The following is a 27,947-nucleotide window of genomic DNA, read 5'->3' as shown; positions in this document are numbered from 1 at the left end:
GAAATAAAACCAAGATACGATATAAAGATATAAAACTTTATTCTGAGTATTTAACAATGCTTATGCACATGAAGTCTTCAAGAAACCCAGTACTCAACTTTTGCTTGAAATACTTGTTTTGCTTCATATTCCATACTAGGATGACGTTTTCCAACATAATGGACAATTTGCTATCATTAACACAATTTCTAGACAGAATATTTAACACGTCCCCATGCACACTTTTTCAAAGCAGCATTTAATTTACAGCTTCTCATTAAACAGAGCATTTATCTTACACATTTTATACCATTTTGGTACACAAATATTCCATATTTTATCTTAATTTTACATATTTACAAACCTCTAAAATTTTTACAGTAACACAAAGGTTATTACTGGCATAAGCAAAAAAAAATGGGCAAAAACTAGGTGGTTATGGATTCAAGGTTGTGTTTTGGCTCAGAGATAACCGATCAAAACCTTTTCTAGCTGGAAACACCTTTCCATTTCTCCCCCATATTAATTCCGCAGGTCTGATGGACTAGCTCTTCCTTACTGCATGGAGCCCTATGCTTCCTATTCTTCGCCAGCCCTAGGAATTGCAACTGCATTTTTAAAGCACATACTACATGTACATAAAACCGCTGCCATTAATGGGTTCATACTCAATTATAATCGCTTTCTTAAGAGTCTGTCTTGAGCACAATGTACATGGAAGTCTTGCAGTTATTTAATAGAAAGCATCTCCTGTAGGGCAGTACCTCTATATGCTGTGAGGCCTGTTTGTATACTTTTCTCATTTTACACAGCTCCAGGAGGGCTGGAGATCCTGAATTCATTTAACTGTAGCTAAAGGAAAGCCAAATTAGTTTCTTACCCAGATCTCCTCTGTTTTACCCTTAGGTTACAACATACTACTCAGCAGTGAATTTATGCCACCTGCTCCGAAGCTGTTGGCAATCCATTCTGTAATATTCCTCAAATACTGCCTCTGCTTTCCAATTGTTCACTGATAAGGGGGGTGAAATCAACATTTCTTGCTAGCCGAACTACCTGCTTCACTGCTTTTGCTTTTTCACTATGCATTGAATTTGACATGACAGTTCTTCAACCAACCTTACCATTGCACTCTAGCACATCTAAAATACAAAACTATTTTGTATGGCAAACATTGCTCAAATATAATCTCTAAAAAAAAATTAGCAAGGAAATTATTTTTGGTGAGATACTTACTTGCAGTGCACATTTCCCTATCTCAGCTCTCCTGTTTTCATTTTGAATGCAGTCATGTAGAAAAGTGAGGGTAGACAAAATGGCAAGTAAAATGGGCTGAAAACAGCTTTGGAAATCATTATTTCACAGTTAGATCAGACATGTTTTTCGTTAATGAGTTCACAAAGCATGACACTATTTCAGGGTCAAGTGTAACAACCAACTCCAACTGTCGTAAGAAGCAGTATACTTTGCACACTTGTCAAATCAAGTATTTTATCAATTCAAAACAGCACAGAAGAGAATTAAACAATATGAGGGATTTGAATACATAAGGATCACGTAAATCTGAATTTTTGAAGACCTAATTCCTGTACTCGCTTCAATGGAAGTCAAAGGGGCTTGGGATACACAAACAGTGTCTAGCTGGCTTCAGAGTCTGACTCTGCAAATTCAAACACCAATATGCACCAAGAAAAATCATCTAGGGAATAATAAAATGAGAACGGTATCTCCTGTAGAATAAGAGGTCAACCCCTATACTTGTTAAAAAAAAATCTGAAAATAAATGCTGAAAATACAGCTGAGTACAGTTCACTGACAAAACCCCCACAGACTTGCATACCTCTGTAATGGTTTTCCTGTATGCTCTAAACTGATGCCAATTAATTAAGACATTTACCCCCACCCCAGCATTCTCTTTGTTTTAGCATTATTGTATAATGGTGCTTTGGCTTCTAACAAATAAATTATCTCTGTTACAGTAAGTTTGAAATTCCAAATATCCTCAAAGAATTCAGAGGTCTGCACTGCTTACACACACGCATACACAATCTTACCATACTTGTCTTTAACAGATCACTGACTTAATCTGAACTATTCTTATGACAGCAAGGATGCAACCACATAAAGCAGTTCCTTTGGTCTTCTGTAAGCAAATTGCTCCCTGTGAGGTCTCCCTTTAATGCTCCCGAACAGCTACAAGGAGGTTACTGCAGTTGCAATGGCCTAAAACCGTTGCACAGAAGCAGAACAAATCCACTTTCCCCCCCAGTATAATTCAGCAAGTCTAGCAGGACTTCATTGCACCATTCAGCTTAAACTAGTTCAATCATAAGCATGATTACTAGTGTAAGCCAGCATCATTTTGTGCCTAACATATTAACAGTACTTCTTACTGTCTTCTACAGCAGCAGGGCAGAGAGATTCTACAAGAGTAAGTTGTAGTTGTGAATCCATTGAAAAAGGAAAAAAAAAAAAAAATACTTTCAGACAGGTCAAGTACTTGAGAACATAAAAGTAGTTAGAAACAAATAGCATCCGCTTAAATACAGAGCCGAACAGTAGTGTGGGAGGATAAAAACAGCTTTGAAACTGAGAAGCAGCAGTATTGTACTAGGAATCATGAATTCCCATGTAATTGTTCCAGCACAGACTGGAATACAGATCATCATAAAATGTACTCGTAAAAATTTCAGGCAGTAGGGGCGGCAGCTGTGCTGTGAGAGAGAAGTTTATGCACAGAGCATGCTCAGCTGTTACAGAAGTTCAGTACATGAGCAGCCAAGCAGATAACTGCCTATTGATACAATTGCATGAACAATTCTGATGTAGAAAAAGCCTCTAAAAATGAAATGTTTGGAAATATGAAATAGTACTTCGCTATGAAACTCTGTACCATATTCTTGTAAGTGTAACAATCTCCTCCAGCACACAATCACAAAAAAAAAAAAAAAAGTACTGGCTTCCTTCTGAGATTTGTTGCTGCCCAAATATTTGCATTTTAGAGGACTGTTTAAAAACAAAACAGAACTAACAAAACAGCTTTGCTGCGGTGACAAAGCATGTTATGAAACCTATGTTATACAAATAATTTTGGACCACAGACGATTTTGGCTCACCAGAACTTGACTACTTGCATGTATCTCACACGTAGAACATACCTAGTAAATCCAGTTAAATGAGTTAAAAGAATGGTTTTAAGTCTATACCACCTGTTAGAAGGAATGGAAAGCTTGTGTTTTCCTGCACAGGGGGGGAGAAAGAGAAACCTAAAGCACATCATTCCCTGCCTCCAGTTCAAATGGCAATGACTAAGGTACAAAATTGAAAGGGAAAAGAGGCACTTCATACAGCAGAGGACAATATACAAAGGAGCTAGCAAAAATGCAAGAGATTAAAGACATTTTGTTCCACATAATCCCAAGGGGGGAAGAAAAACACCAAGCAGCAAAGAAGCAATTTTAAAATCAGTATACAATCAATGACACCTTGAAATTGAATTAGACTCAAAGATTTTAGTCCACAGACATCCTGCCTGCCGTCAGACATTTTGTAAGATGTGTATAAATTTTGGTTTCCTAAGTTTTCACCACAACCTTCTCAAGCATTTTTTTTTCCCAGTTTTAACTTTGTAAACAGAAACAAGATGTCCTTCCCAGGATTTGGATAACAGCAGACTGTAGGAAAGCCAAGGAAGTGGTCCTTCTAGGAAAACTTCATAACTGCTTTAATTCCAGCTGAACAAGTCTCTTGACATCAAAATCAATCACTGTCCGATTCCTCTTTATATTTGGCTCTAATAGCTTGGCCATTCTGAAGTGGCATTTCTTCATAGTCACTCCTGTGAAACAGATTTTTTATTCATTTTTTTTTTTAAACTGATCACCATGTTCTGAAGTTTTGTTAAATCTAAGCTAAACAAGGAAGTTCGAAAATGCACTGAAGCATCAAACTGTTACTTGAGTAAAAAGTTTGTATTTGTTTTGCTTCCTTGTTGGGTATATGAAAAATATATGACTTCTCTCCAGAGACTGGTATATAACAAAATGTATCCCAGCAGCTACAAGCCACTACTGACAAGGACCAGAGTGCAGAAACGGGCTGGTACTACCACCATCTAACTAAGCAAAGGCAAGCCATCTCAGACAATGCTAGTTACTCTAGCACAAGCTTGTTCAAGTTGGAATCACAAAATGCTCTGTGTTGGAAGGGACCTTAAGGTCCACCCAGCTCCAACTCCCTGCCCTGGGCAGGGACACCTCCCACCAGGCCAGGCTGCCCAAAGCCCCATCCAGCCTGGCCTGAAACTCTTACAGGGATGGGGCATCCACAGCTTCTCTGGGCAGCCTGTGCCAGGGCCTCACCACCCTCTGAGTAATTAATTTCTTTCTTATATCTACTCTAAATCTAGCCTTTTCTCATTTTACTCCTTGTCCTATCACTACACTCCCTGACAGAGTCTCTCTCCAGCTTTCTGCAGTATTAACCCATCTTCACTGTTGAGCCACTTCAGTGTTCTTGGTAAAAGGTGAAAACATCAAGGGCAGATAATGAATTTGTTCAGCATCTAGCAAAGGCAGGCATGACCTGGATGGGTTTTTAAGGGATACTCTATTTTTTATATTACATAAACTCACACAAGTCCCGGAAGTTTTGCTAGACTGGGTTATTTTTATTTCAGAGAGTGATGGACAGTTAAGAAAAACGAGCTTTTATCCTTCTCTGCAGCATTTCTGTATGAGCTGACCCTTTGCTAACTCTACCTGACTCCTGTAATCTTTCCCAACTTGAAAGGAATTCCTTCCCTTTCACATCTCTTGCTGCCTTCACCCCATGACCTACCAGCATCCTAATACTTAGCTGTTTGTATCAGTGCCATGGCAATCCCTTTGAGAAACCAAAAAATAAAAACCAAAATAACACACATCCTCATTGCATTTCTGTTTCAGAATAAGGCTGTTTCTGTTCTTTAGGCAGCTTATTTTCACTAACAACCTATGAAGCCTTCAATTATTTAACAAATATGGAAAAGAACATTACAAAAATAACATGGAAAAAAAAATCCTCTCTACAGGTATTCTATAATCTTACCCATAAATCACATCATCATCCGAATCATTCAGCATAGAAAAAGCAGGATTGTCTTTCAACTGTGATTCTGGAAAATACAAATAAGAGTTAATTTAATGCATTAAATGTAGAAACATGGCTGCACTTCTAATCTAACACTAAAGCAACAGACTCAACAGCTTCAAAGGCAGTCATGACTACAATGCAACAAAACTATCACAATTCTTTCCTGTAAATTCTTTACCATTCAGCCCACAACATCGTGATGTTCTTAAGATTTAAGGAAATGAAGTAACTCTCGCTTTGTATTTTTAGATAGATAATTCTCTGTGTTGCATAAGCAGATTTCCTCTGTTCTGCAGTTTCATGTCATATTAGTTCAGCTTGCATATAATTAAGTCATACTTCATTGTTCCGATTATTCAAAAGTTCATACTTATTTAAAAATCATAGTCTTCATGAACTTGTTCATTCTAAGTGATAAAGACAGTAGACCAAAGTTGTAATCCCCTGTACGTAAGTCAATGACTAGCCAGTTATTTTTCATCCTTGCAACAGATGAAGGAAAGACTTATTGTGAGATAAAAGGAAGCACATACTTTCCATTAGCTATTTATGACAAATCCCTCTGCCCTGTTTCAAGACCACAGTTTATTGTATAATGTGTTCCTCCTTAGCCGCTGTTTGTAATTACATGCAAGTAAAATTCAATCCATCAACTTGTCAAGAACATCTTTTTCCTGGAAGGTTTTTACTTCATAACTTCTGTAGGCTGATGCTTCTTGCAACCCTTTATCCTCACCCAACCGTTTGTCTTGTCTTTAACAGAATAAAGAGCATCTTTACGTAACAGTTCAGTTCATCTCAAGTCTAAAAAGTTTAGAGAAAGGAGAAAGCACCAGCTCCACAATCTCTCATCATATTTCCCAGTATATTTTAAACTCAGTGCTTACTTAAAGCAGAGAATGCACTCTGTATGAATATTTATTTTACAGAATATTTATCTGTTAGAGAGGAATAATGCTTCATAATCATCATGCGAATCAGATTACATCTTCTACTTAAGGGAGGGGAAAAAAAAAGCACTACAGGTTTAATCATTTACTTCCCTTTAAACAGGGGCTGTGCAACCCTCTCTCCACAGCACATTCCTCCTAGTTGCCCCCACATTATAGATCAGCTTAAGTCCTACTTTTCCATCACCCTGTTTTTCATATTTCAGTCAAGTTCGTCAGCATATCAGTATATTAACTTTATTGTTACAACGAAGTATGAGTGAAGTATTCTTGCTCTTTCAGAGCTGTCCACGAGTAAATTACGAGTTTGAGCATTATATGCAAACATACTGACTATAAACTTCATCAGAGAAGAGCAAGAGAATTCAATCTAGCTTATTAGTTGTATAGATTTTAGTATTCCTTCATATTCCCAATACTAAATTGCCCAGGAGCAGTGCAGCCTCTGCTTATGTCAATCCAAAGCAAACTGAAACAGTAATGAGGCAAGAAAAAGATAAGGATATCACACAGTACAAACTAATACGCTAGATCTTGTCATGTCAGTTTAACAAACAGTTGCTTACACTCACCATATAGTGCATTCTTTGAGGGGGAATACACGAAGGCTAATGTGTAGAGATAGAAGTTCAATAAACCATAAAATGATAAGAATTCTGCTGGTACTAAGTGTCAAGGATTCTGCTCAATGTAACTCCATACACATTAACTTTGGAAACAAGATACAAAACATATGTAAATTGCTTCAATGGAAAGGATGTTTATCGTACTAACATTTGAGAGTATGACTGACTAAACACAACTGCATTTTATTTGTTTTTAATTTAATGACAATTAGTGTACCCAAGCTCTTTCTAGGTATAGCTCTAACTGAAGATAAACCTTTTGTTTTAACACAAGTAAAATTAGCAGAGATAAGGCCTACTCTTCAGTGGAATGCATGGTATAATTGAATAGTTCAGTTTTCACTACTAAAATAAAGCTGAGTTCAGGGAGTTCAGTAATTGGGTGTGAGGTGCTTTTTTATTATTATTTTGAAAATGGAGTTCTTGTGGGCGTATCAGTTGACAAAGAAGAAGGACTACGTACAGACAGAACTCAAGGTGGGCTCTGCCTTCACTTTGGGAATATACTAGAGGCTTTGCTCACTGATCTCTACTAGCACCCAATGCATATCTAAAGCTTATCAGTAACAGGATCAGTTGCAGTCACACAGACACTTTCAGAAAGTACAATGGACTAGGATCTTATGGTTCAGATTCAGAAATATCCTTTGTAATTCTACTGCCAACAGACATCAGAAATAGTCTCTCTCAAGCCAGTTAAATTCTCTGATATGACCTCTTCCACATGTAGATTGCACCAGTACACAAACACATTTTTGGTGACTTCTAAACTGTTAATTTCTCAGGTATTTTGGTACACCCCATACCAACTGATGGGTTGAATTCAAGCAGAAAATAGTCAATTTTTTCACAATAAATTGTTAAAATTACTTGAATGCATGCATATATGGGCCTTCATTCCTTCTGAAGAGTATCAAACACAGTTGTGGTTTATTTGATGGAAACAAATTAAACTGAAACTCAGCTCATAATCTTTACAAATAGCCATTAGAAAATGATGACAAGAAACCTCAATCAAAATTGATTGAGTTTCAAAAGCACACCTCGAAGGCAAAGGACTCAGTCCTTAGGTACATCATCTTTAAGTACCTTCTAAATAAAACCAGATTAATGCTCCTAGTTGAGCAGCATCACAACAAAAGGATATAATTCTGATAATGAGTTGATAGCTCAGCAACAAAGTTGTCCTGTAGCACTTGTGCTCCAAAGCGCAGATAGAGTATAACAATGCTGTGGGGGGAAAAATAGTGAGAGCATATATACTATGCCTTTAAACTTCAAAATTGAAATGGTAGCTTGATTGAACAGTGTATCAGAGAGTCATAGAACAGTTTGGGTTGGAAGGGACCTTAAACATCACGTAGTTCCAATCCTCCTGCCATGGGCAGGGACACCTCCCACCAGAGCACGTTGCCCAGGGCCCCATCCAACCTGGCCTTGAGCACCTCCAGGGATGGGGCATCCACAGCTTCTCTGGGCAGCCTGTGCCAGGGCCTCACCATCCTCATGGGAAAGAACTGCTTCTGACTATATGATCTAAATCTACCTTTTTTTAGTTTAAAACCATTACTCCTTTGTACTCCTTATGGTGGTAGCAGAAATAATATAAAGCTACTCTAAGAACCTTAAGAAAGGGTTCAAAAAGTAAGAAGTGCTAAACACAGCTGTCATATCAAAATGACATGTCTCAGTTTCACTGAAGATTTTTATTATCAAAAAATATATTTATAACGTTCTTTTCAGGGCTTTGAAAATTAGAGTATTGAGAAATGTACTCTGAAATGCCTTACCTAATGACAAGCACTATGAAGGTTAATGCAGTCAAGAATTTTAACCTGAGATCTGAAAAAGATTGAGAAAATTTATTAGAGAATTTAGACCTTTGTGTAGAAGACAACAGCCTGCTTAGTGAAGAACCCCCCAAAATACTTACCAACATAAGGCATGTTACGAAGTTCTGAACATGCCCTCACTATCAGGAACAAAAGGTAAAGAATGTATGTGGTTGCCACCACAAGGAAGAAGATCTTCATTCCCTATAAAAAGAACATTAGTTTTTATTATTTAACAAGGTTTCCTCTATTCCTCCTTTCTTCCTTTACGTCCTACAAATAGAAATAGTTTTCCAAAGCACAACATGGAATGGTGCATTTATTCAGGGAAAGTATGCTCATGAAAGGATGGCTATATGTGAACGTAGGTTCTTGAGGAACACAAAGAAAGGATGTTTAACAGAAGAAGTAATTTTGTTCACTGAATTCACGTGAGTGCTGAATCTCAAGGATTATCTAAAAACAGATTTCCCGAGAATGATACAAGAAACCATGTAAATTATATCTTGCCCTTCAACAAGGAATTCCTGAAATTTACTAGGACAGAGGATTTTGGCAGGAGTCAAGATATACAAAGCTGACTTAATAAGAGGCTTAAAAAAATTGTCTTTCAGTCCCAACAGTTGTAAGTCCATGACTAAACTTCTGGTATTGAGTTTCCAGATGCCCAAGGTTATTGCAAGACAATTACTTTTCTCATATGGGATGGAGCTCACTATGGCTTGTGCATGATCTGAACAAAGATGTAAAGTACGCTAGTCAAAGTTAGACCACCTGGCCAGCATGTCCTATTTTCTAAACTGTGGTTTAAATTAAACAATTTAAAAGCAAGGTAACGTTTCTGACTTACCTGGAAGTTACCTGTGTCAACCCTGTATTGGTATGTAGGATCACGTACTTCATTGACACTATAAAAGATTCAAAATGAAAAAAAATGGTTGTTACATCATTACAAAAAACAAGGTTTAAAAAAATACACTAACAAAGAAAGGGTTTAAAGTTACTATAAAAAGCTTATAACTAAAGACCTTGGCTGTTTAAATTGGTGCAATGCCATCGATTCTAATGACAGCATACAGTACATGACATTCTCCTCCTTTCTAAAACTCAATTTGCAAAGGATATGGAAGATTTCAGTAATCAGCATGTCTAGTCTCCCCACTCATATGCAAAGAGCAACTAAGCTGGTAAAGGGACTACAAGGAGCAAGTGATGGCATTGGAGTTGTTTAGTCTGGAGAAGAGGAGGCTGAGAGGAGACCTCATCACTCTCTACAACTACCTGAAAGGAGGCTGCAGTGAGGAGGGCAGCAGTCTCTTTTCTCAGTTGAGAAGTGATATGATGTGAGGCAATGGCCTCTGCTTGCACCAGGAGAGGTTTAGATTGGACATTAGAAAGAACTTCTTCACAGAGAAGGTTCTAAAGCACTGGAATGGGCTGCCCAGGGAAGTGGTGGAGTCCTCCTCCCTGGAGATATTTAAGAGATGTGCGGATGTGGAATGTGGTTTACTGATGGGACTCAGTAGGTCAGGCTGATGTTTGGACTTGATTATCTTAAGAGTATTTTCAAAGTAGATGATTTATTTTTCTACCTATTTTTTAGAAAATGTATTATCTTGTAGATTTCCATAAGCCTTCAGGATTTAGTGTTTCAATTTTACCCTTGGTGATAAGAACCATACCTAAATAATAATTGCTGTTTAAGCCTTTAATTCATACAAATTCTGCTGACAGGACATTAGTACCAGCATTCCCTGCAATTGCACTGCTTTCATTGTACACAACGCACAATGGCATGGTAAAGGCTTTATATATATTGAGAAATAAAATAATAGGCAAACACTTCAGAGAAAATGGTTCCAAACCTGAGAAATGTTTCTGTATGGGGAATATTGACAGTATTTTGTGAGTGAAGCAGAGAAAGAGAAGAGAAACACTGAACGTGGCAAAAGAAGTTAGTTTTTAGGAGGATCTGGCTATGCTCTGTCAACTGCAATTGTGCAGGTTGAATTGTTAAGAAAGTTTTATCAAACTGCAATAATTAACTGCAGAGAAACTGCTGCTTCAAATACTAAAAGCTAACTGTGAGGGTGTGTTTTAGGGAACCATAACCTACTGGCAAAGTAGCGATCTCTAGCTTTCACTGTAATTTATAAAACTATGGTACTTCTAGATTGTCCATGAAGACTTCTATTTTCTAATCAGTCACATTTTGCAAAATAGAAAATAAGAATTTGTACTCTACTCCTCTATCACAAAGTATTAAGAAACAGATATCATTAATTATAAACAATCTTCTCATTCCTGTATAATTTCAGTTCATTACTTTTGCACCAAATTCTAAATTACTTACGTTTGCCATATTCCTAATGTAACAGAGGCAAGCCACAAGAGTCCAACGATAAAGAATTTGGGCAGATAGAAAGTTAAGCACTTCCTTTCTCCCTGTTAATAAAACAATAGTGTAGTCAAAGTGTGAACTCACATTTGAGATTTGATTCATTCTTGACAGAATAAATAACCATTTTCTTTGTTTCATTCAAGATTATAACTAGATTAAGAAATCCATGTTCAGTACTTTTAACCTGCACAGTTAAGTGCAGAATACAAAAGGCTGTATAATCACTCGTGTTAAAGGCAAAATACAAGAGATTTGGGACATCCTATTCATAAGGTCCCACATATTTTACTGATATTGAAACTAAAGGAATATGCTCCAGAGTTCGTATTTCTCTTATGTAGTATCTTAAAGTCGTTTTTAAAAACAGTAACAACAAAACCAACCACCATCAACAATAACAGTAACCTTCAAACAAGAGCAAAGCATAATGGTATAACAACTCCAAAGGCTGGCTTGCAATAGTTTGGAGTGGACTGTCCCAACTATCTCATTTAGGTGCAATTGTCTCACAACAAGCTATTTCACCTCAAATCATTTTAATTCTGTTTGTCACATGGTACTTTACCATTGGAATGTCACTTTTTTTCCTTAAAGTTGGTTTTACATTGGTCACTTTTTGAGAGAACTGAACAAACCAGTACTGTCTTCCCAGTAATTACTAGATACCGTTGCATCCCTACCTGTACTCTTATACCATGGTAGACACAAAGCCAGAACAACAACAATGCGCACAGAAACAGCGACTGGAATAGATCATCCAGCATTCCTGGAAACCAACTGTTCACCAGAAAAGAAAGGGGGAAAAACGGATCTGTAATAAAGTAAGAAAAAAAAGGTTAAACAGAAGTGAAAAAGCACACACTTTTTATTATGAAAAGTAGAACTCATCTTCGTAGGAAAGAGAAGATACAAAAACCACAGATTTTACAAATTACACCAGTAAACGAAGTTGAAGTCTGCTGTATTTTAAAGTAATTTGCAAAGGAAATGGTGCCTCCAGCAGCAATATTCTATACTGTAAAACTAGTCTAAAATAGTTGCCAACATTTCTAGAAGATTTAATGTTTTATAAGACCTTCTGCTAAACCACTGTTCTTGGTGATAAACTAAAAATTACCACAGAATGACTGAAAGGCAAATATTCTTCGGTACTGATAGAAGTCCTAGAATTTGATGTACTTTACAAGACCAAAAGCAACTTCCACTTTTAAATAAAGCATGCATATCTTAAGAATAAAGAAGTGAGGCTTATCAGGCAAATACAAAAACTGCACTTACATATGAAAGGTTCATTATGGTTGCAGCCTTCTATTCCCATCAGTTTTAAACAGAGTTGACACTCATGGGAATGAAAATAATGAAATCTACCTATTGATTATGCCCTTAAATTTGATACACTTAGAAAGGGTTGCTTTCTATAAATGAGCTTTCTGAAGCCCTATAAACAGCTCCTTGCAAGATCAAGGCCAAACAGCCTTGTCTGTCTTTCTTTTTATTATTTATTTATTTATTTATTTTTAAGAGCTTTTATAAAAATTCCAGGACACACCTACCGTTGTAAAGGAGGAGGAGAGGAAGGAGGATGGACATCCATTTCTGTTCAATACCCCAGTCTCTCATGGAGAATTTTCGTAGAGAATGTGCAAACAGACACTATAAAACAAACAAAACCCCACAATCTTACACAGGAGAAAAGCAGCCTTAATGGTTTTATCACAGTAAATAGATACAGCACATTGCAAATACTACTTCACAAGGTCTGACACTGTTAACAGTAAAAGAAGAGGCACAGCTCCTAGCTTCTACTTCTGCATCAACTTTGCTGGCTTACCCCAATGCAAATTACTCTATGGCAAACTGAAAAGGAAACCAGCCACTAGTTACTGGTCACACACTATGAACAACTTCCACTTAATTAAACTCACTCATTAAAAAAATCCAGATACTACGCTAACATTCACAGTTGCTCAGTGAGTGACATCACGTATGTGAAAGAAATGCTATGTAAATATTAAGTGCTATACTACCCTGGTATGAAAATTCTGCATTTTAGTTGCCTATGTTGTTTGTTTTCCCCAAAACACGTCTATTCCAGAGGCAAAACTAGGAGAAGATGAACAATCTAAAGTGCAGTGTAATTTAGGTTTGTAAGGGACCTCTGCAGGTCTCTGGTCCACCCTCCCACTCAAGGCAGTGACAACTGAAGTTAGATGAAGGTTTATGGAGTTAAATGGAGCTGGTGACTGGTCACAGGTGGTGTTCCCCAGGGGTTGGTCTTGGGGCCCATCCTCTTTAATATCTTTATTGATGACTTGGATCAGGGAATTGAGTGCATCCTCAGTAAGTTCACAGATGATACCAAGTTGGGGGGAAGTGTCGATATGCTGGAGGTAGGAAGGCCCTCCAGATGATCTAGGAAGTCTTTTCCAACCCTAACGATTCTATGATAAGGTCATGTTCAACTGAGTTTTGCCCATTTTCAAAGACAGTGAGCCAACACACACTCTGGGCATCCTAGTCTAATGTCTGAGTCCACCTGCACTGCCAAAAAATACTTTTTTTCTAGCATCTAATCAGAATTTCACTTATTTGAACAAAACTCTGTCTCAAATTTAAAATCAGAGTTTAAAAAAAAACAACAAGCTTTCCTCATTTATTCTATTTTCTTCATGCCCCTTCAATGCCACTTACAAAACCACAGAAGCAGCAACTAAGTATTTTAGAAACATTTTTAACACCCCTTCAGCAGTATCTCAACTATACTGCCTGGGGCTAAGTTACTAAACACAGCACTACAGTGCAGCATTTACCAGCTGCCTACATAATATTCTCCAAAATAACTGGAAGAAAATCTTACCGTGACCATAAAAGTAAGAACTACAAAAACAAATCGGAACCAGATTTCTACTTGTGAAAAAGTTGGATTGTAGGTCTTCCACTACAAGAAAACAGAAGAAAAAAAGTTGAACATTTTAAGAGGGTTCACACAACATCAATAAATAACACACTTTGCAGTTACTGAAAAGCCTTTTGGCTTTTCAAAATTTGAAGGTATAACCAAATTCCACCAAGTCACTATGGAAACACAAAGATAAATTCATACCAATTTTCTTCCAAGTTAAAGGTTTCTCTGAATAAGATGGAAAAAAAAAAAAAGAGGGGGGACACCTAACCAATGAAAAGATAACCAAGATAACCAAAGCACCCTAGCATCTTTGCTTCTCTTTTACCCAGCCACTTTGTAACATACTCATTGTGCTGTCATATCTTAATGCACTTCTCAGATCGAAAAGAATGTTCTTTATTGACTTCTGTTTCATATTCAAAGTTTGAACTTCAATAATTGAATAAATCCAGTGTGTTTTTCTTCATTACCAAGGTCAAATGCATAAACTGATTATGAAGATGATGATAAGGTGCAGTTGTACTTCCTGTAATGAGTCTGTGTTCTTAAAGCTCACTATTTTCAGTGAAACGGAAGATTTAAGTAAGGGAAGATTAAATGAGCTAACCAGAAATGAAGAACTTTTTCACAGGTTAAACAGCAAAAGCTCCTTTAGTCCTCTAATTATTCTGAGGCAGAGATATTAATTATAACATGCCAGTTTGCATAAGCTCTGTACTGTTGACAGATTATGTTATACCTGGCATGCTTCTCTTTTGAAACCACTTCTGTAATGCACATGCTCTGCCCATCGGACAAGAAGCTTTACCTTTCAATTGATTTAATCTGTCAGCCTCTGTCTTGTCTTTTTAAATTGCAAATGCAAAATGAAAATTTGATGTGGAGAATGCTGATATACAAAAGGAAATCAATTATTTCAACTGGGATCAACATAAACCACTGTACTAATTAAATAAATTGGAAATTTTTCTTGCTGTGGGAAAGCAAAGCTTTTGAATTAGGTTTTTGGTTTTGTGTACAAGTCTACATTAAAGGAAACCTGCAAAGCAAGATGATAAACCATGCAACTATAAATAACTATAAATGCTTCAACATTGCATCCTGCTTAAATCTGGAGCAAAGCAAAGAGCTTGTGAGATTGCTTTGAACCCTCAGCTTATTTTTAATGATGCACTTTACAAATTGGAGCATTTCAAGTATCAATATTCAGGAAGCTCATTTAGTATATACAAAACACGGGTGCTTTACAGTAGCTTTTGCTTGCCGCCTGCCTACTCTGACCCACACAACATTATATACAGGTAGAATACAAGACAACAACCTGTACAGTAAGCTCAGTTTAATTTTCTCCTAATGCATGTTTCTGAACTTTTTGGAGTCACCCAACACACACTGGTGATTTTAACTGTTTCAACAAGCAACTTTTACCACTATGAACTGAGCTAGACGTTCCACTAGGGATTGTCTGCTTATTTTAACTAAACAAACATTTTTCTCTTCCTCTTAAGCAGAGATGAAAAAATTTCTTCATTTGAGTCTGTTAAATCTTTCTGGCCCTAGAAAAAGTCTGGAAAAATCTTGTTGATTCAGATACACCTACTGGAAAAGACTGAAAAAGATACCATTCTGTAGAGAGGCAACATCTCCGTAAGGAACTGCAGAAAACTGGAATTTCTAGTCTAGCCTGCCTACTGTTAAATATTTCCCAGGAATTATACTAAAATTATCCGTCCCAGAAAACAGCACTAGAGTTCTGGAAGGAAAATGTTTCTTTATAAAAAAAATATTGGATTAGATCATTATTAATAGCAAATGATAAAATAGTTCTGAAATTAGTAGTGACAAAAAGCTTCATTACGATGAAATGAGGTAACTTTTTATTACAGTTAAAGCATGCTTTTACACCATCAGTAATTAGAGATCTCTTTTGCTAGTAGCAAACTTTATACTTACTGTGAAAGTGATATTCTTGGCGTATGTTAATTTATTTAGATCTTCAAAGCTAACAAATATGTTGTACTGAGTGTAGTTCAGGTAGCCAAGGTGAGCAACAATGATTTCACTGCATTTCTGTGAACACGTACAAGGAAGAATAATATGTAAAAGCCTTCAATTTGTTCTACAATATTTACTGGTACCACAGGTTGGAGAATTTGTTTCTGAATAGGCAAACATAAATGATGTTTATAATGTGTCTTACCAAACTTGATCAGTCAAAGTCAGATTCAAACAAGACCCACAGATAAAAATTCCTCGAAAGATAACAGATATCAGTTTCTTCTTTCTTTATCAGAAGAAACTGATAAAGTGAGTCAGCAGGATCAAAAGTTGAACTGATAAACAAGCTTTTGACTAAAGCTGGTGAAAGAAACTGCCTGCAGCACCAGGGAGGATTTGGATAACTGTCAGCCAAGGTCTAGCTCACAAAACTGTGAGATGTGGCAATCTTGTACTAACTTATTATAAAGGTTAGCAGGAAGAAAGAGAAAACCCAAATACACTGCTCTCTTGGCTGCGTGCAACTAAATTTGGGTTCTTGAATTTCTGTAGACTTCTGCCTGTGCATACACACACACAAATTTGATTTACACTTTACACTTATCACCAAAAAACTTCAGCTCTTCCCTTGCTAAAGGATTCAAATATGACAATTTGTTTCCAGTGTCTCTAAACTCAAAACTTACAGTTAAAATTACACTAGAAAATCAAAACCATCGACATCCCTTCTCAGGTAGAAAGAAAATTGATTTTTTTTTTTTTTTTTTTTAAAAAAAACACAAATGCTAGCTGAATTAAAGCAGTCTCTGTTCTAGGCAGTGGACATAAATTTCTCTCTCCTCTGGAGCCCTATACTCAATCTTCTAAACAAATATTCCTTTTTACAGTATTGTTAATCTTTTGAAGTGTCCAAGCAGCACACACTGCTTCATTGGCAGAAGCGCTGTGCTAACAAGAAAGAGGGGTCTTTTAGAGGTAATAGGCACAAACCACAGAAGGCAACAAACAAGAAAAAAAAAAAAGATGGATAGACAGATAGATATCTTGCTTAGCATTGCTAGCTAGGTTGCAACTACAAATGAAACCCTACTCTGGAGTCTTTCCTGAGATGTGCTTAAAGATACTTTCTTCTCATTGACAACATAATGTAGTACGCACACAAATATTTAAAACAAGAAGCATCAGAGCTTTCTTCAAGCAGACACATACTTGTGCGCAGCTGAGTAACCTTGTCCGGTTGTGAACTTGATTATTAACATATGGTGTACTTCCATCCTTCACCACTCCGAGCACTTTCACTGTCATAGTAACATTTCTTTTGAGTGACACTGTAATTAAAGAATAAAAGGTTAAACTATTGTTACATGCGGAAGTATGGAACTCAAAAAGAGTTCCAAATAAAGTTTAAAATACATACGGTATCCAAAGATTACTTGGTTATACCTTGCAGAAGTAAGGTTCTATTATATTAATTAATAATAACAACAAAATACACCAATCTTTTCATTATATATTTAGGCATAAATGCCCTGTACTGAATCTTAACAAATTAAAGAATTCCTGATTGCATTATTTCTCATGCATTTACAGGGAGGCTTTACTGTGCAATTCATATCATTATATATATATATACACATATATATAATCTCCCCAAAATGAAGAAACAGACACACATTCTCTGCATACTACTGTTTTCACAGAAATAACAATCAATCTATCCCATAGAACTGTTGCATCCAGTTCTCAAATTTAGTTGAGTCCATGCCTTTATTGAGGACAAGGGGTGAAGGGGAAGAGACTGTGTCAGGAAAAACACATTACCAGCCATAAAGCAACAGGGTCACATACGTGGCAGATGAAATTAAAGAAATTATAGTATACAAAATTAGGTTGTTATAACAGTTTCTTTAAAACTAGGTAAGATTCTCACCATCATGCTGATCCAATTCCACTACACAGGTCAGCCACAGTTGCTGGTTGTAAGTAGACAGTGGTGGTGAACTTAAATTAAAAGGCTTTAGCTGTAAAAAAAAAAAAAAAAAAAAAAAAAAAAAACATCACAAGGTTAGCACCAGTCATTATTCTATTACAAGATGCATCTGCAGTAATAATGATAAAAGGTATGTTAGTGTCAGTATTTTTGGGAATAGATTTAATATACGCTGTGTGGACAGTATGATAAGCACCCCAAATTTAAGTTTTCCAGAGAAGTATCTAAAGCAGCATATGTATTTTGACCAGCAAAGTAAGAAGTAAGGCATGAGTACTTAAAGCACATAAAAGCATCAGCAATAAAAACAGTTCAGATATGAAAGTCAAAAACCTAAGACTTAGCCTAAGTATATTTCTAGCACTTTACATCAAGTGAGATTTGTGACAACCCCCATCCCCATCTGCTACAGAGTTGAAATGATTTAAAGCTTAAGTATGAAAAAAAAAAAAAAACAACTATTTTCCATTAGGTTTTCTAGAAATTCCATAGTCAAAAGCAAGGGAAATACGGTTAATGGATAAAATCTATGTGCAGGAAAGCCTTTTCTTATTTTAATTATTATTTTTTTTTAATCCACCTATAGCACAGTACCAATTCAAGCTATTCGCGTAATCCAGCACTATTTTATCTGTTCTTACCTTTAGGCTGTTATTTAAGTCAGTTCTTGCTACAGAAGTTTCAATTACATTAGGACCTGCAAAATATTTAAAAAGAAAGACAATAATATTAAAGTAACAATATAAATACAGAATTTCAAAACACTGTACTAATTACCTCCCCATAAAGCAGCAAAATAGTATCCCACTTTGCAGATGTTTGAACTGAAGGGTAAATCACTTCAGCATCTCAATAGCATTAATAAACTTGGCCTGAAAGTTTTCCACCACTGACTTCCTTTAAGGAAGCTCATTCTCGATTTCAAAATTTCAATTCTCAAGTACATACAAACTGCCTGGACAGCTTTTCAGAAAGCATTTTTGTTATGAAACACATAATTGAAGTTCAGTAAGTGCTCGAAGTTGATAAATCATCTTATTTCAGTAACTGTTAACAAAAACAATAGAATGAGCGTGTTTTTTTTTTTTTTTTTAAAGATACTGGAGCAGAGATCATAATCATGGTTTTCAAGAACAGCAACCCAAACAATAAGGAGGTTCTGCTGCCATAACTGCTGCTCCTTTAGCAAGCAATATACTAAAGCTTTCTAAAGCAGATGACTAAAAAATGCTGTGCTCTTCCTAAAAAAATAAAAACGTACACACAACAACAACAAAAAAGATTAAACTATATTATTGTTATTGCTTTTAGTCTTGCTAAGTTAACAGAGTCCTGTCTGAAAGCAGGAAATCACTCTGAGGTGGGGAACATGAAAACTGCATAGGTACAGAAAATGACTTCTGTACTCATCTCACCCAGAGACGACAAGGACACATTAGGAAAAGGGAAAGAGAGCAAGTGGAAGTTGGGAAAAAAACAAATCTGCATCTGATTTGGGTTACAAAATCCAAAGAGCTTAATTTGAAGTGACTGTTGCTATCTTCTTTACTCAGATGTAAGACATCTGCGACCCTGCAGACAGACATGTGGAGTATGGGGAACACCATACACAGGCATCACAGAAAATCTGAATGCATCACCTTTCCATTTACATAGTGGGTTTGGTGAGTTTTACTCACTCTGTGCCCTTTGAAGAGTGAATACTCTATTGTTCATGCCCCTCCCTCTATTCGCAGCAAGCATGAAATTGTCAACAAAAGCCATTAAAAATCATTGCAGTTTAAGCATTAAGTCAATGGTTCTCCTCCCAAGGTAAACACCTTTCTTCCAAAAATAATTTAATTATTATAATAAACTGCGTCCATGCTTTGTCAACAAAGCCATCCAGCAAACCAAGCTCACAGGGACAGGAATTCTTCAACCAGGCCAACTCCTGAAGGGAATGGCAGGCAAGTCCTAGAACCCCAGCCCCGTGCAGATGACCGAGCCTTGCTTACAGCAGCCAAGTCCTCCCCAGTTTGGGGGACTCGATAAAATCCTTAAATGGTTGTTAAATGGGGTCAGGTTGCTTAAAGAACACAACCAGTCCCTCCCTTTCCCTCTCCCTGTCTGCTGTTTAACTTTTCTGCTGAAGCTATCCTAACAGCTGAGTGTTAGCATGCTAAAACTTCAGTGATAGCATGCAGACTCCTCTTCCAAGTACATTTTAGACCCCAAAAAGTTCTCTGACATGAAATGTGGAGAGTTCAGACACTTCCCATATGTACCCTGCATCTTTGTAGACCAGACTTCCAGAAGTATCTCTGATATCCAGGACAAGATCCAGCCACTAAGCACTCAGCCTCCTAGATCTTATCATGACTCCCACAGAGGTCTTTGGACTTAGGGACCTGAGTTCATGTGTCCAACAAATGAAGTTTGTACTATTACATTACTAAAATGTAAACATTTTTAATTTCTGTTGCACTTACACCTCAAAATTTAGAAGACTTTATAGTTACGAACTTCCCTCAAAGGAAATCCAGTATTAGCACCATTATTTTACAGACTAAAATGTAAAGAAGAAAATTAATGTAGTACTCAGCTGAAAAATTATGTTATAAAGGTTTTGTTTTGTTTCTCTTTACTGACTCCCCCTGCAAAGCAGTTGCACATACCAAATCTGTGCAGGTAGTAAGTACCCCTATGAAAAAAATGTGACATACAAAACACCTCCCTCTCCCCGTAAAAATAATATTTCCTCAGATACCTCAAGGGCAGTAAGCTCATTAGCACTTACACACCCCTATAAATATCAACACATGTAGATAAAGCATGCAAAAACTTTTTGTTTTAAGAAGGCAACATCCTTACCTGCTATTCCTATGAAGACTGTCAAACCAAAACAGATGAAGAATACTACAAAGACCAGGACAAAATGCCTTTTGGATAGTGTATATAACCGCATCGGTGCCAACCTACGGGAAGCAGAAGAAAGCACAGAATTAGCCATCAGTCATATTTCTAAAGAAAAAAAAAATCCCATTCACTATCCATTCCTCCACAAAGAAAATCAGACCAATCTCTGTGGTAACATGTAACACTAAAAGAAAACACCTTAACACTACTAGGGATTATCAGACATATGTATGGGCACCCATATCCGGATCCTGAAGCAGACTCATTTTGCACGTTTTTTTTAACACTAGGATTTTCTATTGTCCTAAGACCTGAGTAAGAAAGTATTTTCTAACTCAGAGGGAGAAAAAGTCACTTTTTTTGGTTCATAAATTAATCATTTAAACATCCAGAATACCAGATTTGCCACAATGCCAGCTTAAGATAAAAGAATTGACATCACTAACTTGCTTACCTGCAGAGGATCTTGTGATCCAGCATTTAGTTTTGAGTTGTGTCAGAACTGAGCTATGGCATAGTTAATTTTCTGCTGCTATACCAGTCAATAAGATCATAGAAAGCTGCCCTGTTTATACAGGAAAGTTGTAGGATTTGGGAGCAGTGGGTCTGGAGGGTTGTTGTTTTCTAATAAAGCTGTAGGAGCAATACACGACTGCACCACCGTGGAAAGGAGTGAAAGCATTAAGACTAAGCACAGTGATCAGCCTGGGATAAAATTTCTTTTCACCATCCAACAGTGGTGTTTGTACTGGCCAACCAGATTAATGAAGAAATAAATGCATTAAAACTGGCGGCATCCTTTCCAAAAGCCCATCCCAACTTCTGGGAGCAGGTACCCCTGGGCCTGCATGCCTGGGAACACGCAAGGCAAGCAATTAATTCACTTTTAACCAGCAAAAGCATGTAACCATAGAACCATTTAGGCTGGCAAAGACCTCTAAGATCATCAAGTCCAGCTGTTAACCTAGCTCTGCCAAGCCTACAGCAAAACCATGCCCCTAAGCACCACATCTACACAGCTTTTATACCTCCTCTTGAGTCACCTCCAGGGATGGTGACTCAACCACCTCCCTGGGCAGCCTGTTCCAACGCTTCACAACGCTTTCCATGAATAAGTTTTTCCTAATATCCAACCCAAACCTCCCCTGGTGCAACTTGAGGCCAGCTCCTCTCATCCTGTCACTTGTTGCTTGGGAGAACAGACTGATACCAACCCCACCACAACCTCCTTTCAAGTAGTGGTAGAGCATGATAAGGTCTCCCTGAGCCTCCTCCTCTCCAGACTAAACACCCCCAGCTCCCTCCTGGATTATGAGGGCTTCATTCTGCTCCCACCCCTATCTACCACCTCAGGGGCTGAGTACCCAGAGAACAAGTGGTCTTGCTGCTAAAGACCAAGGCAAAGAAGGCATTAAGTTCCTCAGCCTTTTCATCTCCTTGCTGTGCTTCCCCCCACATCCAATAAAGGACTGAGATTCTCCTCAGTGCTCCTTTTCTTGTTTATCTATTTATAGAAGCATCTTTTATTGGCTTTAATGGCAGTAGCCAGATGCGCTTTGGCCCCTTCTAATTTGGTCCCTGCACAGCCTCACATCATCTTTGTAGTCCTGAGAGGCCTGCTCCTTCTTCCAAAGGTTATAAACTCTCTTTCTTGTCCTGAACTCTAGCCAGAGCTCTGTTCAGCCAGGCCAGCCTTCTTCCCTGCTGGCTCATCTTTCAGCACATACAGTCAGCCTGCTCCTCTGCCTTTAGGATTTCCTTCTGGAAGAGTATCCAGCCTTCCTGGACTCCTTTGCCCGTCAGAACCGCCTCACAAGGGACTGGGATTATTAATCATAATGTAAATGTTATTTAAGAATCACTGCAACCTTTCCAAATGAGGTGCTGCAGAACAAGTGACATCTGTTTTGCATGTAAGATCCAAACTGCAATTTAGCTCACCAAGGCGGGGGGGGAATGAAAGGGGAAAAGAAATCCTTCACGGAAGAGCAACCACTGGGGCTATTCAATACACAGAAACCAGGTCTGAAATTGGAAAGCTCCTGGCTTGAGAACGACTGCAGACAGGAGCCTCATCATGTATGCACAGGGAAGTGCCACATAAGCTCATGCAGATCTTAACAGCTTACATCTGGGAACATGCCTAACAACTACAGTGTGGTGCAGGATACTTCTGACTCGCTAGGCATATTTCCGGTTCTTTTCATGAGCTTCCCATTCCCCAAGGTTTTGCAGAGAGGTGTATGACGTGAGCATGAAAAGCAGCTTCATCTCCACAGCCCTTAGGGGCAAGCTGCCAGAGCTCACTCAGCTATCAGCAGTTAGCACCTTGGCTTACTCCTGCATCAGAGCACAGACTGCTCACAGTCTTTCAAAGAAGCACGTTCCAGACATTGGCTCGTTCTTTATTCCAGCATCTCCGGATGGTGCAACACCTAGCAGTCAAGATGGGTATGAATACACATGAAGAACAGGCGTGCTGACACTTTACAAGGAGAGGAGATCACAGAGCGTGGACATGGTGTGCCTTTTTCTCTCTTCTTTCATATGGGTACTCTTAAAGACTCATTTCAGCAACTGAGTGTACATGCTATTGCACAGGTCAGTAAGGCTGCACAGATCTGTCCAGAAGAATTGAAATGGCAGAAAATCAGGATAAGAAGAAAAAGGTGAAAAACAAACAAAACAATGAAATCCTCCAGTCTGTGGGATCCTGTAACAGAAGACTTTCAGCTCTTTGAAAGAAATCCACTGATTTCTGGCCCTCAAAGTTTGAAAATACAAACTTCTGGAGATGCAAGAGCCAAACACAAGATACGTGGAACACAAAAGGCAAGCTACTCGTATTTTATTTCCTCATTTCTTGCAACTGAGTGCAATGTTTGAGCAAGCTGGAAGTACCAACTACATATAAAAAAACCCCACGCACACACATCTTCTGAAAAGGTCATAGCTGCCAGCAAGTCAGAGTTCAGAAAGGACAGAAGGAAATGAAATATTAGTAACTGAGAGTCAAAGTTGGAAAGTAAAACCAACAAAAATAGAAAGGGGAACAAGAACAGTAAGTCAGACCGACAGAACACTTCTGTGGGGTTTCTGGTAACTTAAAACTCACTGATAAATAGTGACTTATGTCAGATCTGATGGAAACCCTGCACCTGTGGACTAAAACCTTATGTGATCAGGTAGGATAACTGCAGAGCCTCATTCCCTAAACCAGCCTGTGAATCCACCAAAGCGTAGCATGCAGATGGCCGGCAGAACCACACTACGCAGAAAGCATTTGCAGACATAACTGGTTGTGGGACCATGTTGATAGTGGTCCTTCAGAAGTGTCTATGGACACAGCAGCCAAGTCCGTCCTGGTGCATTCTCTAAATGTTTATATGAATAACCTCACTCACCTCAGAAGTTGTTTGCTCTGAAGCCAGATCTTAAACTAAGCAGTCAGGTGGTGGTTTATGCCACAATACAGGTAAACACCATGACTTTTACTCACAAAGGCAGCAACAGTGGAACCCAGCAGCTCACACCCCAACATTTCCACCAGTGCTCAAGCCATACGAGAGCTGTGTCTGACAACTTTCAGAGATGCTTGGTGAAAACACCTCACTGTTTTTAAGTCACGGCAATCATGCAATGATTTTTCTAAGAGCGAATGAAAAAACTCAGCCAAATCTTAACTGCAGCTATCATGACAACAGAAAAAAATATTTAGTGTTCCTATAGGGTGCTGTATTTCTCATTGTCCCTGCCTGCAGTAACAGAAGTTCCTTATCGTGTTGAAGTATCTCCTTAAACCTACCCCCAGCCGACATAGCAGGCAGATAAAGCACTCCTCCCGCACGTTTGTTGTTCAGCAGCTGCCTTTTGGGGAGAGATTACACAGAATTCACGGACAGGTGAAGGCGAGCGGATGACCTCCCCCCGGCAGCTTCTCTCTGAGGGGCCTAACGGGCCAAACAGCGGGGAGGCGCTGACGGGGGAAGCCCAGCGAGCAGCCTCGTCGGGCCGCGCACAGAAGATGCTGCCAGCCCCGGAGGAGCCCCCTCAGCCCTCTTACAGCTCTGCCGGGCGGCTTCCAGCCCCGCACCGACCCCAACCGACCCCAACCGCCCCCCGCGGCCGTTACTCCCCTCACGCCCCCCCCCTCCCCCCACCGCCCCCACTCACGGCTCCATGCCGGTGCCGCATGCGCAGTGCGGGCGCCGCCCCCCCCCCCCACCTCCTGCGTCACGCGGCCGCCACGCGGCGGGCCCACACGTCACCGCCGCCACGTCACCGCCCGCCGCGGGGCGAAGGGCGCCGCTGCGGGAGGGGAGGGGGGAGTGGGGGAGTGGGGGGGGGTACGGAGCGCCCGAGGGGACATGGGGCTGAGGGAGCGCTGCGCGAATGGCGGCCAGCGGGCTCTGTTACTTACAGGGGTGTGAGTTAGAACAAATCCTGAAGCTGCTGTCAGAAATCAAGGGCTGACAGGGTTTGTGGCAGTCCCCAGGACTGAGAGCAGAATGTGTCACTTTTCCTTCCTTCTGTGAGCTTACCTCCTGCACCGTGCATCTCCTGGTGCATCGCAGAGTAACCTGCGGCACGGACACAGTCTGCGCCAACCTTGTATTTGGGTCACCAATGAGGTTATTTAGTATCACACGCCATTAATCTGTAAACCTCTCTTTTAGGAAGCGCCACGTCTGCCCAAGGGAACTGTTAACCCAGACAGACGGCATTAACCGCTGCACTGAGACACGGCTGGCCCCGCTCGCCCCATCCTCTGCCTTCTTCCACTTCTGATTCCCCTCTGCCCTAAAGCCTTCCAGTTCTGAGTTTTCCTGATCCCTGTTGGCACCCCAGGAAGGATGTCCTTACAGAACGCAGAAGTGAGACTACAGCAGCCAACTTTTTATTAATCTTTTCTTTTCTGGAAAATATTGATTACTGGCAAGCTAATGCCTTGCCACACCCCCTTGTTCCCTACCACTTAATAGACTGGAGATCTCAATTTCCTTAAAGGCAATGGAAAGTGCCAGCTGATGCCAAATGGCTTGTTCACCCAGCGGGAGGGGAGTTAATAGCCACATGTTTGTGGACACAGTGTGTGAGAGGAAAAAACATATGGTTTTACTGTCTCTTCACCTTGTTGGTCTGATACAAGACGTTATTTGTTCTTAGTAACCTAATTGCTTCAGACAACGTTAGTAACCTGATTACTCCAGACATCCATCCAGAATGCTAAGGGGAAACACTCACGAGAACAGCAGGCATGCAGAGACAGCATCAATAAACTTACTCCACATTAGGTCAGTTAGGCGAAGATCCTGGGGATGCAGAGGAGTAGTAGCATGCTGCCTACACCATGAAAGGTTATCTCGTCCTCAAGAGCACAAAATCTCTCAATTTCATCACCTTTCGTCCTACAGGTTCTCCATCTGATACCTCTCGGGACACCCTCACTGAAAGAAGGGCAATCTAGCACTAAATCCACGGGCCCATTTGATTCAGTGGAGTCACGTCGTCTCTGTTCAACGCAGAAGGGCCTTCCTTACACACTTGTAGTCATCAAAATGACTAAACGGGAATCTACGTCAGAGAGCTTGGCTGTCTTCTGGCAACAAAGCTGACCACGTGCATTTCCCAGGGCCTCTCGTTTGTTAATCCAAAGCTTATTTCTCCCTTCTTTCCTCGTTCTAGTGCCAATATTCATTACTGTACACTCATCATGCCTTGTTGCCCCCCATGACTTCACACGCCAGGCTCAGGTACAAGGAGCCCCTGTTCTGACCGGGGCACAGTGGTTGTGTTAAACACCGCCAAGCTGCCAGGCGGCGTTTCCAACCTGCGTGGCTCTCTGTGGCCTTTGCTACTGAGAAAAAACGAGTGGGATTCAGCATGACAGACCACATCCTTCGCTGGGGAAGGCAGGCACGGCACGCTGAAGTCCAGCGGTGTAAGCAGGAGAACTGGGATGCTGTTTGTGCTCAGATTCGTGGTAAAATTGAGCTGGGAGGGACCTCGCAGGGGAGCTAATCTCCCCTTTTGTCTGAGCAGCGTACCCACCGCATCTGCGTCTGGCTTGGTGCGCGGCTGTTTGGCGAGGCGCTGTAATTCCCATCCCCTTTTTGTGGGGCAATGTTACGTAACTCCTCATCACCAACCCGCACCCGTGCCGCTCCTGCCACCTCTCCCGACTTACACTCCACCCTGGAGCCCCTTCCTCTGACCCCAAGCTCCCATCTGACCTCCGCCTGCCTTCGTGTCACCTCCCACCCTCCTCTCCCCGCTCCCGCCCGTACCGGTAGTAGCGGTCATCCCTGTAGGGCGTGAGGTCCTCCTTGATCTCCCTGTAGGCCTCCCGCAGCCGCTTGCAGAAGCGCTTCAGCTCTCCGCAGAGCGGGCTGCCGAAGGCGGCCAAATCGGCCTCCATGCCGCCTCAGGCGCCGCGCTCCGCCATGGCGCCGCCCCCCCCCACCCCTCACGGCGGGGCCGCTTCAGCACCGCGGACAGGGCCGGGGCGAGGCGGCCGGGGGGCGGCCTCCGGCGGGGGACGGCCTCCGCCAGCACCGCCTCCCGCTCCCCTGGGGCGTGGGGGGTCTGTACCTGCCTGCCAGACCCACCCCTTGCACGTACACACACAGGGATATTTAATAAATTCCTTCGTTTCTTAAAAGCATCCCCAAATGCACCAGTTAAAAACATCGAATCCTGTCACGAATTAAGTTGCCACCGGCTGTGGCACACGCACTGCAAATGAAACCATCCTGCTGGCCATCCAGCATTACATTTTCCACAGAGTATATAACTACAAAGACAGAAGCCTGCTTGAACACCCCTCCTGTGGAAATACCATCCCCGTTCGGGTTCGGAAGCTGGGTTGGTTTGGTTTTGGTTGGGTTTTGTTTGTTAGTTGGTTTTTGTTTGTTTCAGCCTTGGCCTCGGTCTGAATTTTATCCCACGCTAACACTACAGCTTGCACCTGTGAGTAGCAGCCCGCTTCCATATGCAGGGTGCAAGGTGTCGCTTCGGGTGGAGTAAAGGGAGAGGGACGATATGTCTGCCACAGGTGGGGTAGACAAAGGAAAAATCACCTTTAAATGAGAAATTCTTCCTAACTCTGAACATTTCTAAGCCCCAAAAGACGTAGCAACATCAAAAGCCACGCACCCCGTTAGGCTGGAAACTAGAGGGCTACAAACACCTTGGGACTGTTCCAGAACAAGCTCCAAAGAGGAGCAAAGAGCCTC

General features: G+C 40.2%; 1 protein-coding gene across 5 annotated transcripts; it reads right to left on the bottom strand.

The window, feature by feature from the left end:
- Nucleotides 1-22: 22 nt before the first annotated feature.
- TMEM181 (transmembrane protein 181) lies at nucleotides 23-27,184 on the bottom strand. 5 transcript variants are annotated; one of them, XM_084515807.1, is made up of 18 exons: nucleotides 24,886-24,924; nucleotides 24,518-24,579; nucleotides 20,668-20,771; nucleotides 18,456-18,511; nucleotides 17,755-17,845; nucleotides 17,034-17,152; nucleotides 15,780-15,896; nucleotides 13,779-13,859; nucleotides 12,475-12,574; nucleotides 11,602-11,732; nucleotides 10,874-10,965; nucleotides 9,371-9,428; nucleotides 8,622-8,724; nucleotides 8,479-8,530; nucleotides 7,836-7,918; nucleotides 6,635-6,724; nucleotides 5,068-5,134; nucleotides 23-3,817 (listed from the first exon to the last, which is right to left on the bottom strand). In XM_084515807.1, the coding sequence occupies exons 1-18, from the start codon at nucleotides 24,904-24,906 to the stop codon at nucleotides 3,739-3,741; spliced, it is 1,506 nt and encodes a 501-aa protein (XP_084371933.1). In that variant the 5' UTR covers nucleotides 24,907-24,924; the 3' UTR covers nucleotides 23-3,738. The 5 variants fall into 5 exon arrangements, with proteins under 5 accessions (XP_084371933.1, XP_084371936.1, XP_084371932.1 ...); XM_084515810.1 differs by lacking the exon at nucleotides 24,886-24,924 and adding an exon at nucleotides 24,776-24,789; XM_084515806.1 differs by lacking the exons at nucleotides 24,518-24,579; nucleotides 24,886-24,924 and adding an exon at nucleotides 27,000-27,184.
- Nucleotides 27,185-27,947: the final 763 nt, after the last annotated feature.

The sequence above is a fragment of the Aythya ferina genome (assembly GCF_964211825.1).
Source record: "Aythya ferina genome assembly, chromosome: 3".
NCBI lineage: Eukaryota > Metazoa > Chordata > Aves > Anseriformes > Anatidae > Aythya > Aythya ferina.
Note: the sequence above shows the minus strand (reverse complement) of the source record. Positions and strands in the feature narration are given on the sequence as shown.

Excerpts from the sequence above, each read along its gene's own strand:
- TMEM181 (XM_084515806.1), bottom strand. The coding sequence starts at position 27,130 with ATGGAGGCCGATTTGGCCGCCTTCGGCAGCCCGCTCTGCGGAGAGCTG. Across the intron at positions 20,772-26,999 it reads AGGGATGACCGCTACTACCG|GTTGGCACCGATGCGGTTAT; the intron begins GTACGGGCGGGA and ends TGCTTCCCGTAG. Across the intron at positions 13,860-15,779 it reads CCAAGAATATCACTTTCACA|TGGAAGACCTACAATCCAAC; the intron begins GTAAGTATAAAG and ends GTTTTCTTGTAG.